Source organism: Calypte anna, chromosome 22 (assembly GCF_003957555.1).
Source record: "Calypte anna isolate BGI_N300 chromosome 22, bCalAnn1_v1.p, whole genome shotgun sequence".
Classification (NCBI taxonomy): Eukaryota; Metazoa; Chordata; class Aves; order Apodiformes; family Trochilidae; genus Calypte; species Calypte anna.
The window spans coordinates 2202042-2219608 of record NC_044267.1 but is presented as its reverse complement, the minus strand read 5'-3'; the positions used below and the strand labels follow the sequence as shown (position 1 = coordinate 2219608).

General features: G+C 41.4%; 1 protein-coding gene across 1 annotated transcript; it reads right to left on the bottom strand.

Moving 5' to 3' along the window:
* Positions 1-7572: 7572 nt before the first annotated feature.
* Positions 7573-16896, bottom strand: ADRA1A (adrenoceptor alpha 1A). Its single transcript, XM_008491382.2, has 2 exons — positions 16014-16896; positions 7573-8084 (listed from the first exon to the last, which is right to left on the bottom strand). The coding sequence occupies exons 1-2, from the start codon at positions 16894-16896 to the stop codon at positions 7573-7575; spliced, it is 1395 nt and encodes a 464-aa protein (XP_008489604.2).
* Positions 16897-17567: the final 671 nt, after the last annotated feature.

Sequence of the window (17567 nt, the reverse complement as noted above, 5' to 3'; positions counted from 1 at the left end):
AGCATCACTGCCTGTAACCAACAGATTCCTTTTGTCCTTTTTGCAAGTGCTCAAGGAAAGAAATGCTTTTAAAACCTGAGACTCCTTGGTAATACTCTTTCTGCCTGCCCCTCTCCCTCTCTGAATCTCCGGATATAGCACTGTTAGTTTGAGGGTTTTATGACTCTCAAGGGAAACACTGAACATTCCTGAAACTGAAGTAGCATTTTAGAGCCCCTGAGCTGGAGTTCAGATAGCACAAGCTCTCCCAAGGATAAATCATGGGAGCTGCCAACACAAGGGATAGTTGGTTTAAGAGGCATGAGACAAATAAACATTGATGTTGTTACTCGATGTGCTAATAAATAGTAAATGTTTCAGCACCAAGGGGTTCAGTGTGGTTTCCAGCTGCAACTTGATAAGGAAGAATCACAACTGGAGGCAGGTGGTGTTAGAAAAACTTCTCTTGAAGGCTTCATTTGCTGCCAGCTGCCTCCATCTCAGCAGCTCTATTGTGGAATAAAACCAAAAAAACAAATAAAACCAACCAGTAAAGGAGTAGGCAGCAGCTCTTCAGCTTTATGCCAACACCAAACAACGCAATGAAATTGTGAATTTTAAGACCAAAGACTAATATGGGGAAAAAACCCGCAACCCAAACCCACAAACCAAAACTAAAAAAAATTTAGAGAAAATACTCTAGTACAGCAGAGCTTTATTGAGCTGAAAATTGCTATGGCTTTCACTGATCAAAACAGGGATTTCTCCAGTTTTCACCCCTCAGGAGCTGGTCTAACATGGCTAAAAACTGAGGAGTATCTGAGAGAGATTGGTGGGACGGGAAGTACATTACTAACACCAGATATCTGTGTTCATCAACACTTTGCTCCTCTGAATGCCCTGGGATTGTTAACAGGAAAACTGGACAGAAGATGGGTTCGACATTTAGCCGCTGCCTTTCCACCATATGGGTTGCAAGCAATGCGGTACATGTGAGACACAACCACCAGCAGAACGCTGACACAACCCCTCTATTCCGAATCCAGCGCTCCCAAGATGGCGACCGCCGGCTCTGCCACGCACACCGCCCCCTCCAGAGGCGGGAAAAGGGAGGCGGGACTTCAGGCTAACAGACAGGGCTCCTAACCAATGGGAAGGCTTCTCCGGGGATCGCGACCAATGGGTGAGCAGGGTTTAGCTCCCTGAAGCGCGTGCTTCGCCGTGTGGCCATTTACCTCAGGCAGCGGGGCTGAGGTGAGGAGCGCTCCCGGTGGGGTTTACACAAGAAAGGTGAGGACTGAGCGCCCTCAGCGCCTCATTTTGTGGGTGATTCTTTTCTTCTTGGTATATCTCCTTCCTTGAGTGAACCTTTGTCTCTTTTGGGTGTGTGATTCCGTTTTTCTGGGCCCTTTTATGTGGGAGGTTTTCCCTCGTGTGTGCTCGTTTTGGGGTGGCTTTCTAAAAGGACTGTTTGAGAAAACTTAGGAGTTCACCATCTACAACTCCCTGAAAGGAGGTTGGAGCCAGGGGGGGGTTGGGCTCTTTTCCCAGGCAACTCTCAGCAAGACAAGAGGGCAGGGTCTCAAGTTGTGCCAGGGGAGGTTTAGGTTGGAGATGAGAAAGAATTTCTTTCTGGAGAGGGTGATCAGGCATTGGAATGGGCTGCCCAGGGAAGGAGTGGATTCTCCGTGTCTGGAGATCTTTCCAAAGAGCCTGGATGTGGCACTGAGTGCCATGGGCTGGGAACTGCAGCAGGAGTGGATCAAGGCTTGGACTTGATGAGCTCTGAGGTCCCTTCCAACCCAGCCCATCCTATGATTCTATGAATTCCTAAGTCAAGCTGAATAATATTACTTTCTTACCTGGCATCTAAACTTGTGGTTTTCTTTGCTCAGTATGAGAATGCTCAGTAATCTTGACTGGAATAAACCTTGATTTTAAGTGACTGCCCTGGTTGTTCTGTGGGTGCCTCTGTAACAATAACTAAGCCTGCCTAGCTCTAGGTGCTCCCCTGATAAATCCTGTTTTCTTTGAGTTTAAGCATGTGTAACTGGTGAAAAAAGTGACCTGTAAAGGCTGTTTACTCCGCATTAGTAGAGAACTTGCCACTCAGTAAGGAAGCAGGATGCAGCTCCAAGAAAGGCAGTTTTCCACAGCTTTGCCCAGCTCCATCACTAGGGATCAGGTGTGTGTTGTGAGGGAGGGAAAAATTCAGGGCCATTTGCTAATCTCTGTGTATGGCTTTCCATAGTGAGGAAACAAGGAAAAAACGAGCTATTTAATGAAGCCCTCTAACACCTTTTCCCATTTGTATTGCAACAGATATGTGGAAGAGTGAAGAAACAAGTTGGGAGTCTGCAAAACCAGGTGTTTACTCTTACTGGTAAATAAGTTCAGGGCAGGTTTTTCTATTTAAAAGTAAATCTTGTACAGACCTCCAGTTTCTAGAACAAAGCTTAAGAGAACTGATTGCTACTACTCCTTACAGGTTAAATCTTTCCCTCATTTTTTTTTTAAAGTTGGTCTCAACTGTGGTGAAGCCTGCAGACCTTCAGTAGGATGCTCTAGGCTAAGCTTTGATGGGATCTGCATGTCTACACACATATCCACAGAAACACTTGCTCAGATATGTAATTATTGAGTTGTTTGCAGACGTTTCTCTATACCAGTAGCTTTCTACTCTCTGGGGATGTGAGGTATAAATACTTTCTTGGGAACAAAAACCCCAAACAAACAAGGAAACAGACTGTAGCTCACATGTCACAAATGGCACATTCCCCTTCTGTAATTTATTTGTTCACCTAGCAATGTTTCATATACATTGTTAAAAAAAAAGACCATAATAACTGTTCTGACATGTTGCATGATAACCATCAGGTCTTTAAAAAGCAGCATGTAGAAAATTCAGTAACATTGGAATACCATGTTCAGAAAATGAAGTTCCCGTTTCAAGAAACGTGTTTATAAACCACTGGCAGCCAAACTTCCATATCATGCAGGCAAAATATTGCAGCAGAGAGAGGACAAATAAAAAACTCTTGTGACCAAAGAGCAGCAAAGCAAAAAAAAAAAAAGCCCAAAGTAGCTTGCACACAGTTGGCAGTAAATAGAACTGAGTATTTGGTGATATTCAGTGGTATTCAGAAAAGGTTTTGTGTCCCAAAACAATGATAGTGTGATGATAAGCTGGGTGCTACTGCTTATAAGTGGAAAACTGCTGAAATGCTGGCTAGGTTTGTGTTCCCTTATTTCAGAAAGAGTTTGAAAGGACCATGTCTTTTGCAGATCTGGAAAAATTAGCTTTGCTGTTCAGTATTAACTCTTGTATGTTGATTCTGAAGGAGATCTTTACATTATGATAGAGGAAAGGGTATTTCTCAGCCTGGCTTTGAGCTCAGCCTATGAACACAGTAACCTGCATTAACTACATCTTTGAGTGTATTGTGTAACTAAAAGGTTTGTTGTTTCTCTCTGTGATAGTTGCTTGCAATGCATAGCTCTCCTCTTCAGTAATTCATTTCCACTTAGCTCATGCTTACTATTTTTCTCCTTCTGTGTCAGTATGAGAACTATGCAGTGTGCTGGTCGTAGAAGGCATGACATTTTACTTGAATCCCTAATACAAATGCTTCACCTTCTCCTGGGAAATAAATGATTCAATTGCATTTACCAAGCTGGGTGGAACATCTTTCTGTTAATGCACCACAAACTATCTCTGTAGCACCTTGGGTTTTCACAATACTATCATAGTAATCTGCTTGGTACATGCTTCATGAAGTAGTTGGTTATGCTTATGGATTAGCTCCTGATTGCAGATGGAGAAGTTTCAGGTTCCTTATGTGCAGTGACAGGAAAAGACAAGATCAGTCTGGCAAGACAGTCTAACCTTCTCCCTGGTACGTTCAGCCACTGTGGCTGCAGCTCTTTTACCAGTGCCAAGTTCACTATAAATAACAGAAAAATATGGACTGCTTAAATCTGCACTTTTTTTTTTCTTTTCTTTTTTTTGTAGAGCTTCTATGGATTTTGAGACTTGTCAGTCCAATTGCCCATAAAGATGACAAGTTCCTATGACCCTGCCTGCAACAAGGGAACAGGGCAGTTTCAGTTTTAATGCACAAATTCTCTGAGTGAGCCAAACAAATTGTGTGTTTGTTTTTGCTGGCAAATGTGACAGCACTAGAGGTGTGGCTGGGACCAGGCTTGTCTGATGATGAGGGCTGAGTGCTCTTGGAGTCACTGGAGAGAGAGGTCCTTTAGCAGCTGTTTGAGGGAAAGAAGGATGAAGCTGAGACCAATACTTCATTGTTCTAACCTGTGTCTCTTGCAGGCAGGAGTGCTGTGGTACAAAGGTGATTATCCAGGCACAGCCACCAGCATGCTGACTTATTCATCCTCATCTTACAGATTCAGATTATATTGGTACTTCAGAATTACTCTGGACTTAAATGACTAATCCATTTGTGCTGTCCTATGTATAGCTTCACAACAGCCTTTTGCCTGACACCATAAAACCTCAACAAGTCTAAAATTAAGAGGACCTGCTTAAATTCCAGCTCAAAGAGAGAGGTGGCACAATGGACCTTGCTGGTTCACGTTTTAACTATATGGATAGGGTTGGGCAGCAAGTGTGTGCAGTGAAGCTTTTAGATCTTGCTAGTCCTGGTCATTTAATGGGTGTTTTTCAAAATGTTTCAGAGTTCAGGTTCTGTTCAAATAAATGTCTTGGGTATTTGAACCCCTTGAGACTGAAAACCTTGGCCATGAGTCTCAAGTGACATTCTTATGAGATTTCCAGCTTTCTGCTTCTGGTCTTGGCTTGAAGTATCATGAGAATTTTTTTTTTTTTGGTCATATTTCAACACTTATAGTTTCAAATTCTAGACTTTATTGACAAACCCTAAGAAAAGCTTTAAGGGATGGGGTGGGTTTCTTATTTAAACTAAAAATAGAATAATGCTACAGATTTGCTGTCTATGAATGCATGCTTTTGGAAATAAGCAAGGGTTTGGGTCCAGGGATTTGATTTGATTTGAATTCTTCTCTAATTTTAACCTGGTTGTGCATTCTGTATCTTTCTTATGCAGCATTCATAGGGGAGAATGAGTAACTGCTTTAGCTAAGCTAGATATTTAATTGTCCAAGGATAAGAAGAGGTAGACAGTGCCATTCAGTGGCCCACTAAACACAGCAAAAGCTTAATGGTCTGAAAAAGACTGCTTCCAAATTCAGATTTTTTTCTCAGTGTCTACAGGACCACTGCATGCTGAGTGGAGAGTTGTTAGCTTCGTTTTCTCTGTTCCTGCATATTCTTTGTTTAAGGCTGAGAAAAAGCAAGTCCTTAGCTTGATGTGATGTGTTTGTACTGGAAAACACTTACAAGTCATATAAATGAAGCAGGAAGTACTGCAAGGAAAATTTAGTGGATCACATGGGATCCAAAGTGTTCTTGGTTATTATGCCAGAAAAAGTTCCCAACTTTAACTGGTCTTTTACACGTCTCTTGTTTTCTGTCAGGCTTGTGTTGTCTGTGTAAATATCAGTGAATCTGTCTAAAGACATAATTTTTATTTTCCTTCAAGATTAGCAAGATCTGTAAATGGACATTTTGTTCATGGGTACACTGATTTTAGTTAATAACTAATGCATTGAGGATAGGGACAAACCTGGGGAAAATTAGCTGCCTTGTTCTGCCTCTGAAGTGTCTACACATAAATAACACAGGCTCAGGGCCCTCTACTCTCTTCTTTCACTTTGAGCTTGATCTTTCTTCAGAGTAGCCATCCTTGATTAACATCCTGGCTGGGTGTAGCTCTGAAATGCCTTTACACTCCAAGCTTGCTTTCTGCTTCCAGGACTGTGCAGAGCAACATTACTGCAGGAACTCCAAAGGATCAGATTTTACTTTTGCACATTGATAATGTTATAGCTGCAAATATGTGTTTACAGGAGAAATCTCATTCATGCATATATACAAAACACAGAAGACTTGAGTTCTTTTGACACTGGGGACTTAACACTGAATGAGAGATGAATAAACGATGATTCCTCATCAATAAAACCAAGGTGTCCTTTCAAGGCCCTATCCTTTAAAAGCCAACCTTATATTAAACTCTCCCCTTTTCAAGGCAGCAGATGTTCAGCACAGGAGCTGACACTGAGACATGAGTAAAGGCTTATGTGTTGTTTCAAGAAGCTGCATTTTTACTTGGCAGGCTCAGGAGGAGTTATGTGAAGCCCTGCTTATTTCTAAGATTGTACAGAGAATTCCTCCCACTATTTCTCCCAGATGCTGAACAGTGCATTCATTTATTTGGATTAACTATACTAAAATATATCCGACTTCCACATGCCTTTCTCTCAAATTCCCATAAGATGGCCCTTTCTCATGGGGATGTATGTCCTTAAGTCATTTAATGTGCCTGATTTCCACTGCTCAGAAAAAGGGTAAAGCTCCTGCCTCCAGGGTACCCAGAATCTCATAGAAAGCTTAGAGCACTTGCTATTGCAGGAGTCAGAAAAGGAATGTGGCTTAACACTGGGCAGAGAGACAGGAATATGTATGCAGCTTTTCCAGTGACTGTGGCACTGATCTAACTAGCAAGCACCTGAGAAAGGAGTTATTGAGCCTTTAAGCAGATCCCTGCTGGTCTCATAATAAGAAAAAGAAATGGGTGAGTGAAAGTGACCTCATTGATCTTAATTTGATGATGACTTACCTAGTTTTGAATTTACTAGACTTGCATCAAAGCTCAGAGATCTTCCAAATAAACCTAGGATGCATGCAAATTTTCATTTTGTTTTGTTTGATTTAGGAGGTTGATTGTATAAAAAAATTTGTTGGTCTCTAAGCTAGGTAGAGTTGCAGGTATCTGAATCATGTTTCCCTTTGCAGTGGAGTTTACCACAAAAGGAACCTGGGAGAGTGGGGGAAAGAGGAGTAATGAGGCTGCCCAGATAAAGATGCAAATTCGGGTTGCTGCCTGTTCCTTTCAACAAGGCATGCAGGACCTCACTGAGCCAGCACCTGGACATGAAAAAAAAGAGGCAAGACATTGTAGGAAAGCATTCTTGTCCACAGTCCCTTAAGGAAAAGCAAGCAGATCTGTAAACACTGTCACAATACCTGAGCCTCCTGACCTCAGCTCTCTTGGCTGCTGAATTGAGGTCTAGCTATTCTGTGGGGGCAATATCACAAAGTATCTCTCATTGTGGAGCTGTCTGAAGGTACCCTTTCATGGTCTTGGCCATTTGCTCTTTCTCCCCCATTGTATCTAAATCAGAGCAGTAAGAACTTTGAAACAAGGGAATATACTGAAAAATAAAGCCTTTAAATGTCAGGCAAATGTCTTGCAGAGACCAGTTTCTGGGAAGACTGTAGGGTGCTCAGTGGCCACCAAAGCCATTCACTGTTTTAAGGGGCATTGTTCAGGCTACCTGAACTTAAAAGACATCAAAAGCTTTGGCCCAGTTTTACAGTATGCTGTGGGTTTCATTCAGATCCCTTCAACTGGTGTAGCATCTATTGCTACTTCTCAATAAAATGAGCAACATCCCATTATCAGAACAGGAATGCTGGGCACATCCAGTCCTTTAGACTTCCTCCCCGTTCTCACTGAGGGAGATGGTGTGGATTTTAACAGTTGGCACTTCACAGTTTTCATGGGCAAGGTTCCTTGAAGTGCCTGCACAGCAGCATTCCTGGAGCAAACCTTTACTTTTTGTTTTGACTGCAGTGCAGTCTTTAGAAACTGCATTTTTTGCAGGTGTGCTTTGCACAGCAGAGAATATCTTCCATTCACAGACCCCATCTGGCTTGGAAATCTTATAGAAGGTTTCTCCTGAGCTGACAGGGATACGCACTACATCTTTGCTGCTCTCCGTGCTTTGACTGCTGGGATGGTTGAGGTTGAAACTTGGGGTTTGCTTCTTTGCTGCTGCCTTCCTTTGGAGGCACTGTGCTCTCAGGACGTTTTGGAATGCTTTCTTAAACTCTTGACTCGAGCACGGATAGATTATGGGGTTGATGCAGCTGTTTAAATATCCAAGCCAAAATGTTATTTTAAAAAGTGTGTCCGGGGGTTTGATTGCAGGAAAAAACGAACCTAAAATGGAAAATACACAGTGTTGAGGCAGTGAGAAATTGCAGGTAACCAAAGAAACTTAAACACTGGAAAAAATAAATAAGGTGCTGTGTCTTAGAAAATTTATGACTCAAAGCCCAAATCCTGGAGGAATCAAATCTTTCAGAATACATGATGTCATACATGTTCTATCAGAATCAATTTAAGATACCTACTTTATCATACAAAGATTGCTGCCCTGGTTACAGCCAGAGGTGGGCAAGAGGACCAGTATGAAGTGACAGGAAAATTGCTTCCTCTGGAACTTCTAATACAAGATAAGTTATCCAAATAATAATTATCTAGGTCATCAAAACAGATTTCAAATGGCAAGCAAATCACACCATTTCAGAAGTCAGAGTAAAAGAAAAGTAGTACTACTGAGTTGACTGCATTCCAGCTAAAAGTCTTAAAAATTCTAAGTATTTGGAACTCATTTTTCTTTGAAACCTTTAGAAAATCTAAGAGTTTGTCATGGGGAAATGTTACAGAGCTTCAAAGATTTAATTCAGGTATCAAAGAGTCAATATCACAGCTGCTTACAGACAGTTGTTGAGAAATCTGTTGCTTTTCTTGAATGATCATAGAAAGTGGCCATTGTAACAAGATCCTGTGATTCTCTGATTTGGGACTTCTCTTTGCTTAGAAAAAAACTAGTATTATCTGAATGTGAAAGAACTGGAAAACTGAACATTGTGGGAATGCATATAACAGCACCTTTTAAGGCCAGTTCTGCAAAGTGAGTTTAGAACCAGAGGAAGATAAAAATATTTGCCATGTGTTGTTGAGGGGAAAAGCTTTTCCTTGCCTTCTTTAAAAGAATGAGGAAAATACATTAATGTATTTATCTGTCATACCAGTGTCAGTAATTAGTTTGGACACAGGAAGAAAAATAACTTCCCACAAGACATTAATTGGCTTGTTTTGGGCTTTATAGTTGAGTTTATAATAAACAAAACTTCCAGCACTGACAAATGCTTGTCTTCCTGCTTCCCCTTGGAGAAATTGTAAACATGTGCATGTTGAAAGAAATACTGTGGAAGATTTAGGCATCAAAACATTTGTCATCCTTTGCAGTTTAGCTGTGTCTGTAAGCAGCTCCTAAGTTTTACAGGGATTGATCTTGTCTTGGATCTACCCTATCTTAGGAAAAACTAATAATGCAATCAGAGGATGATCTAATTTAATTCTCAGAGCTCCAGTTTGAATCTTTTCCCTCCTGTCTTTGTCAAACAAAGCTACAGCAAATGCTCTCAAGCAGCAAAAGCCAGCGGGGAATTCTCAGGTTGTTTTTGCCTGTATGAGAATGTATCAAAATATTGCCTGAACCAGAGGCACAAACAGAGCAGGATGATTAATGACTTGCTTATTCTGCTGAACATAGTCTCTGCTGTGGAATGTGAAGTGAGGTCTTGCCATTGCACCAGCTCCTACCCACTGCATGGAGCTGATGGCCCAAGGAGGACACACTGCTGTCAAGGAAGAAATAGGAGGTGGAGGTGTGGCAGGGTGAGAAGCCTTGTAGTTATCTCTGACCTGGGAGAGGTCCCCTGAGAGTCACCCAGCTGGTGTATGGTGGAGCAGCAGAGAAATGAGACTGAGTCAAGATGCCCAGTGGCAGTGCAGAACATGCCATGGGAGCTTGCTCTGTGCACTGAAATAGCTGAACCTCTGATTCCAGCCCCAGTTACAACTTTGGCATCAAGCATAAATCTCTCTGCCTTTGTGATTGCTTCAGCGTCGCTCAAAACTATCCAGGTAGAGCAGTTTCACTATTAGTTTCAGTAGCCTAGAGTTTTTAAGACCAAAAATGTAGTGCTAAATTGCCAAAGAAAGCAAATACTGGTTTGCAGTTAAGCATGAGAGAGCAGGCATAGCCATGACCTGGAATTTTTCGTAGCCAATTAGTGCTTCTCTCCTTTAGTGAAAACCAACTAAATAACCTTCTCAAAGAACTTTCTGGCTGAAGTCAATGGTGGATGAAAACTAACGAAAGGCTTCTAAATGCCCAAATCATGCTCCATTTGTTCTTTACTTCCTGATTTAATTGCAATATATCTACCGCTTTTCTGTTTTGTGTTAAGAGAAATTGAAACAAATCTTAGTTTAGGGAATCAGCTGTGTGAGGCTAAGTGTCAAAACGGGTAAATAATAACAATTCCTGTTTGCTGCAACTTCTGGCTCACTCCAAATGGAATGCTAATGTCTTGCCAAAGTCTGTTAAAAATAGAAAATAGCCAGTGTCAGAGTCTGTCTCTTGCTCTTTTTTTGGGGTTGGGATCTGCATACTAATTTATTAATGTAACCTTGTTCATCATTGTAGAGACTTGTTGCCTCGGAACTGCACACAGTGAGAAGGAAGCAAAGTAGCTTTAAGGGCAGACAGCTTGCTATCTGTAGACCCCTTCAGGTGCTGGTTTTAATACTTTACAGAAGCAGATACCCTTTGGGTTTTAGGACAGTAGCTTTGCTTTGCTGTGCATTTGGTCCTGCCAGTCAGTGACACTGTTTCATGAGTTTAGAGCAGGTAAAGCTCTGTCTCCAGGCTTCAGTATAACTTGTGTTGTTGTCCTGTGAATGAAACAGGGAAAGTATCAATAGGAAAAAATACTGTCTGTAGCATCTTGGAAAGACAGAGGCTGGAATTGGTAATCAGCAGACCCAATATGTAACAGCTGGATGTAAAATCAAAGAAGAAATGATTTGTGCCCTCTTCTTTCTGAAAACAACAGTTTATTTGATTTCCAGAGTAATATAAATCAAGATCAGGAAACCTTGAGCCACTGAACTATTGTGTAGGGTGCAAAAAATATTTTATCTGCTGCCTTTTCTCTTTCTAATGGGTTTTCTCTCTTAAATCTAATTCTTTGTGCCTTTCACAGGCCATATTGTCTTCACCTGTAAACTGTCAGGAATAAAATGGTAAAAAGTGGTGAAATGACAATTTAGAGGCTTCATCTTCCATTGTCTCCCTACAGCCTGTGCTGGAAGAACAGTAAAGAAAATTTCAAGTGATCTTTTAATGCATTTGGATTGACTGAGTGATGCTTGAATTCCTGCTTTGTTTACAAAAGGTTAAGGACTCTCAAGTGTCAGCTCAATTCAGTTGCTTGAAATGAAATTGTCACATGAAAATTAAATAAAATAAAACACACTATTAGCCTCCTGAGACCCTTTGCCATTAAGTACTTCATCACTCACCCCTGAAAATGTCAGAATTGCATTCTCTTCTCTCCTGATTTATTTTCCTGTTTGTCAACTTGAAGCTTCCTCAGATCTGAGAGGTTTAAATGTACCTCCTGGTGATTAAGTGCCAATTCAGTCACAAAGATATAATTTGACTTTGTCATTTATCAGAAGTTAGAGAGCTGCTTGATTATAGGTTGTTCAAAAACCAGAGCTGATATCATCACCATTCACTGATGGACAGCACAGAGGGATTTAAAAGCTGCCAAACTACACAAACTTAAATTGTTTTCTCTGCATCATCTCTGTTAGCACCATGGGAATAAAATTGCATACATTTTTCTGACCCATGGACTCTTAGTGGTGTTAAAATCCATTTCTTTACTAAATCTTAGAGCTCTGTTTAGGTTCACTACATGTTTCCTCCTTCTATGTTGTATTGCACAGATCCAGTGAAGGCAGGCAGGGCTGTGTGAGCTGAGATCAGGGCTGTACCCACATATGATGAGGGATCAGCAATAACCTGCAAAGCAGTCATGTTTGTGTATTCAGAGCTTGCAAGGAGTAGCTGCCTGCAGTACCCAGGAGTCTGCAGTGTTAGACTCCACTCCAGAGATGACAGCAGTGTCTGTGCACCTTGTGAACAGAGAACAAATTGGTGTTTGTTAGTGTCAGGTAGTTAGGGCTTGAATTGTCTAGGGATTCAGGAGAAGCATCAGTTTAAAACCTTGCACAGAAGTCAAACAAAAATCCTAGCACCTCTTGCCTCTGCCACGCAGTAGATATGCATCTGGTATCACAGCAAATGAACCAGGCAGAGTGGTCTGGTTTACACTGAAGCAAAGCTTAAAACCCAGGTCCTGGGATTTGCCCTAAAAGGGTCAAGCTGGAAGGCAGCAGCTATTCCAGAGCAGTTGCCCTAAAGACCCTGAGGATGAAGCACAGAGGAGCACTGCTGTACCCAGAGAGATTATACCAGGGACATGTGGAATGTGAAGTGAGGTCTTGCCATTGCACCAATGGCAAGTGAGGCAGTCTGCTCTGCAGACATTGATAGATGTGTTACATCTTGTGTTCCCAAGCGCAGTGTTAGCACTGAACTTGATTTTGTGGGTTTGTTGCTCTGTACTGCATCTCAGGTCAAACACAAACCCACCTCCTGGAAATATATGGCTTTTTATATATATATGAATTGCTGCAAACATGCAACAGCTGCACTGTGTACATATATATGCTCTCCCAGCACGTCTCACCCTGCTGCTCCCTCATGGAAAGTATTTTCTGTGGGAACAAAAACAGGACCAAAGAAATCTTGGGTGGCAGGAAACACTTCTGGGCTTTGTCCAATCGAATGAATATAACAAATATTAGAACAGAGGCTCATAGGGATGAGGGAGGATCAAAGTCTGCATTTGGCAAGTCTTACACATTTGCAGCCGTTCCTGTCCCAGAGCCTGGCACATTGTGGTTGATTAAGGGAAAAATGAGGGTGTTTTTTTGCCTAGATACCCCTGGCCTGTAATTAGGAGGTGTAGAAGGAGAAGTTGCTTCACTTCATAAAGACCTAAATTCAGATCTCAGGGACATCAGGAGGGTGTGGGTGTTTGGGCACAGGTGAGATGATGTCAGTCAGGGAATGGTGCTCTGATTAGTTTTCCCTCTGCCTTCTCCTACAGGGCTGAATAATAGACTGTGTGGGTGGGGTTGGGTGCTTTTGTAGTCTGCTTGTTGCAGCCATCAATCTGTACTAAACAACTGTGAAAATATTTAGAGTTCTTAAATGGGCAAGTGATCTCTTGAGAAGATGAACATTTCCTTCTGTTGAATGTACTTGTAGGCTTATCATTATGGAAACATGGATGCCTGGTGTAGAATGAGGAAATCTTGGTGGCTATCTGAAAATTCTCTGTCTGGGATGCAATTGCAGAGAGCTGTATATATATATATATATATATATTTATATATGGACATCAGTCTTTCTTTATGACCTAATATTGGGGCTGAAGTGATTGCTCTTGCCAGTGATTGCTCTTAGGCAATGGCATTTATAGGAAGAATCTGTTTTGACACACTTTTATTTTATGGATGTTCTGTGAAGCATGGGTTTGCAGAGAAAAAGCAAATCTTAACCTTGGTTCTTTTCAAGCCACAGAATTATCATTCCCTGGCTTAATCCACAAACATCAAAGCCAAGAGAGAAGAAGGTGTATTGGACTGTTGGCCTTTGCACAGACCCTTTGCCTGGAATTAAGCTGATGAATCTAAGTTAAGAAAGACATTACTTACACAGATTACAACTGGCAACTTTGCAGACAGATTTCAATTAAGATATTGTCTTACAGTAGGAATACTCAAGCTGTTTCTTTAGGTATTTGCTGCAACATCTCCTGATACAGATACAGTGCCATTATCTCCCTCTTGTTACCCTTTTATCACTTTTGCCCTTCCCTTAACTACACTTCTAAAGTTTATACTGCCATTTGTTATGCACCTTAGCAAGCCTGGTGTTTCTTGCTTTATGTTGCTTCTTGGCTGGTACAGCTGATTTATTAGATGTGGGATCTTGAAGATGCTGTAGATCACAGTAAAATAAACTTACATTTTGGGAACTTCTGCTGCATAGGGTGGCAAGCTCCTGCCAGTTGTTGGAAGTGGTTTGTGTAGGATAGTTTAAGAATGTCTGTCTTGTGGCAGCCTTCATTAAGGATCTGCTTTTAAAAGGCTGTGACTCCTACAAATGAAGCAACCTTCAGCAGCTGATAGATCTATTTAAAGGTTTATCCCCAAAAAAACTGCAGAACTGGTCTTCTGCACAGCAAAGGTCTTGCTGCCCAACCAGGTGTGTTTTGAACACCACAACTGCCACTGGTTTTGGTAACAGTGCTCTGTATAGCTGAAAAGTGTGACCTCTGCCACTAACTGCTGTGTGATCCTGGGTGGGTCACTCCTTGTACTGTCACACTGAATTTGTTTTGCATGATACAGGTGTTGAGTGTCATACACAATCACCTCTGGGTGGGACAGTCTACCTTAAGTTTCCTTGGGTTTTTGAAGACACGTGGTTTTTTCTGCCACTTTGTCTGTTTAGTAGTTTTTTTGGTTTTTTAAACAGAAGTAACAAATAGGTTTTGGAAGACTGATTATAAGCTTTAAAAATAGCAGGGTAACCCCACAAAGACAGAGAAACTAACCTCAAGAAAGTTTCCTTATGAGGAATTATAAAAAAAGATGGAAAGCCACTCTTGTGTCCAGAAGATTTCTTAAATCCAAAGCAAATTAATTGACAATGGCTCTGTGTGGGCAACCAGATCTGCAGATGAAAAGAACAGCATTTCATGTGTTCTTGTGAACCCTTTTTGGGTATGTTTCAGGCATCTTGGCAACCAGCATTCCAACATGCTGACATCCTGGGCATCATGAGCCAGGCCTCTAAGGGCTCCTCCTCCTGATACATCTGCATCCCTTATTCCAGCACTTCCCAACCAACAGAAAAAAAATCTGTATTTTTGTTTTTCATGTGGCAACATTGGTAACAGGTTCTCATGAAAGAATTTGTTCATCTTGAAAAATCCAGTAGAGGTTAATTGCAAAAGAACAGCTTTTATAAGGCTTAATAAATACATAAATTCCCAAATCTTTTTTTAATATTTTTTCATGTTTATAATTTTCTTAACTGTACCCATTGTTCTGTCACTAACTAAAACTTCCAGAAAATTTTACTTTATTTTTCCTCTCCAGCATAAGCCCTTTCTATAAGAAAGGCTACTGATATTAAGCAAGTCACAGATTTAAGGTCCCATGTTTTAAAAACTAATATTTAGTCCAACTCTTGCAAAGCCAAATTCAGTGTGGTGTGCCACATGAATCACACTCTGATATAGGTATGTAATTAGCATTCTTCTTTTATATCCTGAAATGGCATTAAAGAAGACTGAGCAAGGTTTAATTAAAATTCTAATTACTTCTTTATATTGCAGTGATAGCAAAGCAGAACAAAGCCTTGACTTTCCTCCCCTTTAGAATTAGATCTGGTGAATAAATATTCATGTTCAGCGTGGTGGTTGAAGCCAGTGTTTGGCCAGTGGGCTCAGTGGGTTTCCAAAATAGATGCAAGCTAGAGAAGTATAAAATCAGTTTGAAGGATTGTCACTCTTCTGACTGGTCATATAATAAATATAAAAAGACATTAATTTATAATTAGAAGCATAGTATCTTGTAGTGTGAACTTCCTGATAGGAAGCTGTTGGTTTTTTTTTCTTATAGTGGGAATTATTAGAAACTGAGCACTCCAGGAGATCTGACCCAAGTCTGTAAACAGCTGCCTTGACCATTGTGACCTTTTATAGATTTCTGTCACCTGAAGAACTGCCTTTAAACTTACATTTAAACACACACACCCCCGAGGGTATCATTCTTTTAGCAGAGTGGATCAGAAATAAGTTCTAGTTCCGAAACAGTAAATTCTGTATGGAAAAAGAGTACTAAATCCTTGCTATTTTCCTAATTTTGTTTCTCTTTGAACCAGAGATATTTTGTTTCAGTTGAGACTTCAGGGTTTTTTTATGTTTACTGCTTTGTGATGGTGCATGTTTACATTTTGTCAGCTTTCCAATACAGAATTATTCCCTGAGAGCTTTTCTGCTGAGCATTGCTGCACAAAGACACGAACATGGCCCTCCCTCCAAGGAAGGTGCTGTGATAGGTAGATGGTTTTGCTTTACTTACCAAGAGGCATTACTACAAAAAATGGAAGCCAGCAGAGAACAAAGCATCCCACAACTATTCCCAGGGTCTTGGCAGCTTTCTTTTCCCTGGAGAACTTGAGGAAACGCACAGAGAAATGGTGTTTGCTCTTGGGGTTGGATGCTGATCCACTCACTTCGGGAGCATTTTTACGATGAATCCGTAGGGTCACTTCTTCAGAATGGGATCTCTCTGTTTTCAGACCAGAGGTCAGACCTTTGTTTTCCCTTTTGGCCACAACATAGACTCGGCAATACATCACCAGGATAATAGCCAGGGGGAGGTAGAAGGAGCCTAGAGCAGAGAACAGCACATAGCCAGGTTCCTCGGTGATTTGACAGATGGTTTCATCTTCTGGTGCTGGTTCCTTCCAGCCAAAAAGAGGTCCAATCGAGATCACCAGAGACAGTGCCCAAACACACAGCAAGGCCAGGAGGCCTCTCTTCTCTGTCACTATACTTGGGTATCTCAGTGGGTAGCTCACCCCGATGTATCTGTCTATCGAGATGATACAGAGGCTCATAATGGAAGCAGTGCAGCAGAGAACATCAACAGCTGCCCAGATGTTGCAGAAAATTCTCCCAAAGGCCCAGTAGCCCAAAATCTCCATAGTAGCTGAGAAGGGCAGGACAGTGGAAGTCAAGAGGAGATCAGCTACAGCCAGGTTAATTATGTAATAGTGGGTAACACTCTGAAGATGTCTGTGGCAGGCTACAGATAGGATAACCAGAATATTACCCAAAACCCCAAAAACTATCAGGCCTCCTAGAATAACACCCAGTGAAATGGCCTTTGCAACATTCACTGGCCCTACAGAATGAGTGCAATTGGAGCAGTCAGAGGAGTTTCCAGGGAGGAAAGCCATGGTGAGTGGCTGATGGTGTTCATGCAAGGCTGTTGTACTCCACTCCCTTTTCAGGTAGAAAGAGTAATGAGATCAGTTCTCAGAAGGTTTGACAGGCAACATCTGCCTGGCTTTGCTGGGGAAAGAAGTCTTTAAGAACGTCTGAGAAGTGCAGCACCAGGAACAATGAGAAGGATCCAGAAGCATACTGGAAAATCTGCCTTTATCCTTAAGTTTTTACCAGCAAAGCACAGTTAATAGCCACCATTTTCAAGTCAAATTTAACTCCATATGCATTTTTCCTGGGATTCAGAAGTGAGGCTACACTAAGCTGCAGCTGTTTATCCTGCTTTCCCGAATTACATGAAGAGACATATTGGAACTGCAGGTTAGAATAATTTCTGCCTTTCTGGTAAGATTCATTATTTAAGCAATGCAATATTCTACAGGGTCTGGCTTTTAAGTTTTCTCTCTAGAGGAAAACAGTGATGCCTTTGATTACTTTGTGCTAGTCGTGATTCTGCCTCACAACTGGTTTAAAAGAAAGCTGCTAGGTGGAGGCTGCTGCTGTATCTGCTCAGTAATGTCATTTGAGATATCTGCCTCTACCCATCTTCAGGGTTTGAAATGCCAGTTAAAGCTTCTCCCTGCTGTGGAGTTGTCACTTGAGTTCCTGGTCTGCGAATTCAAGT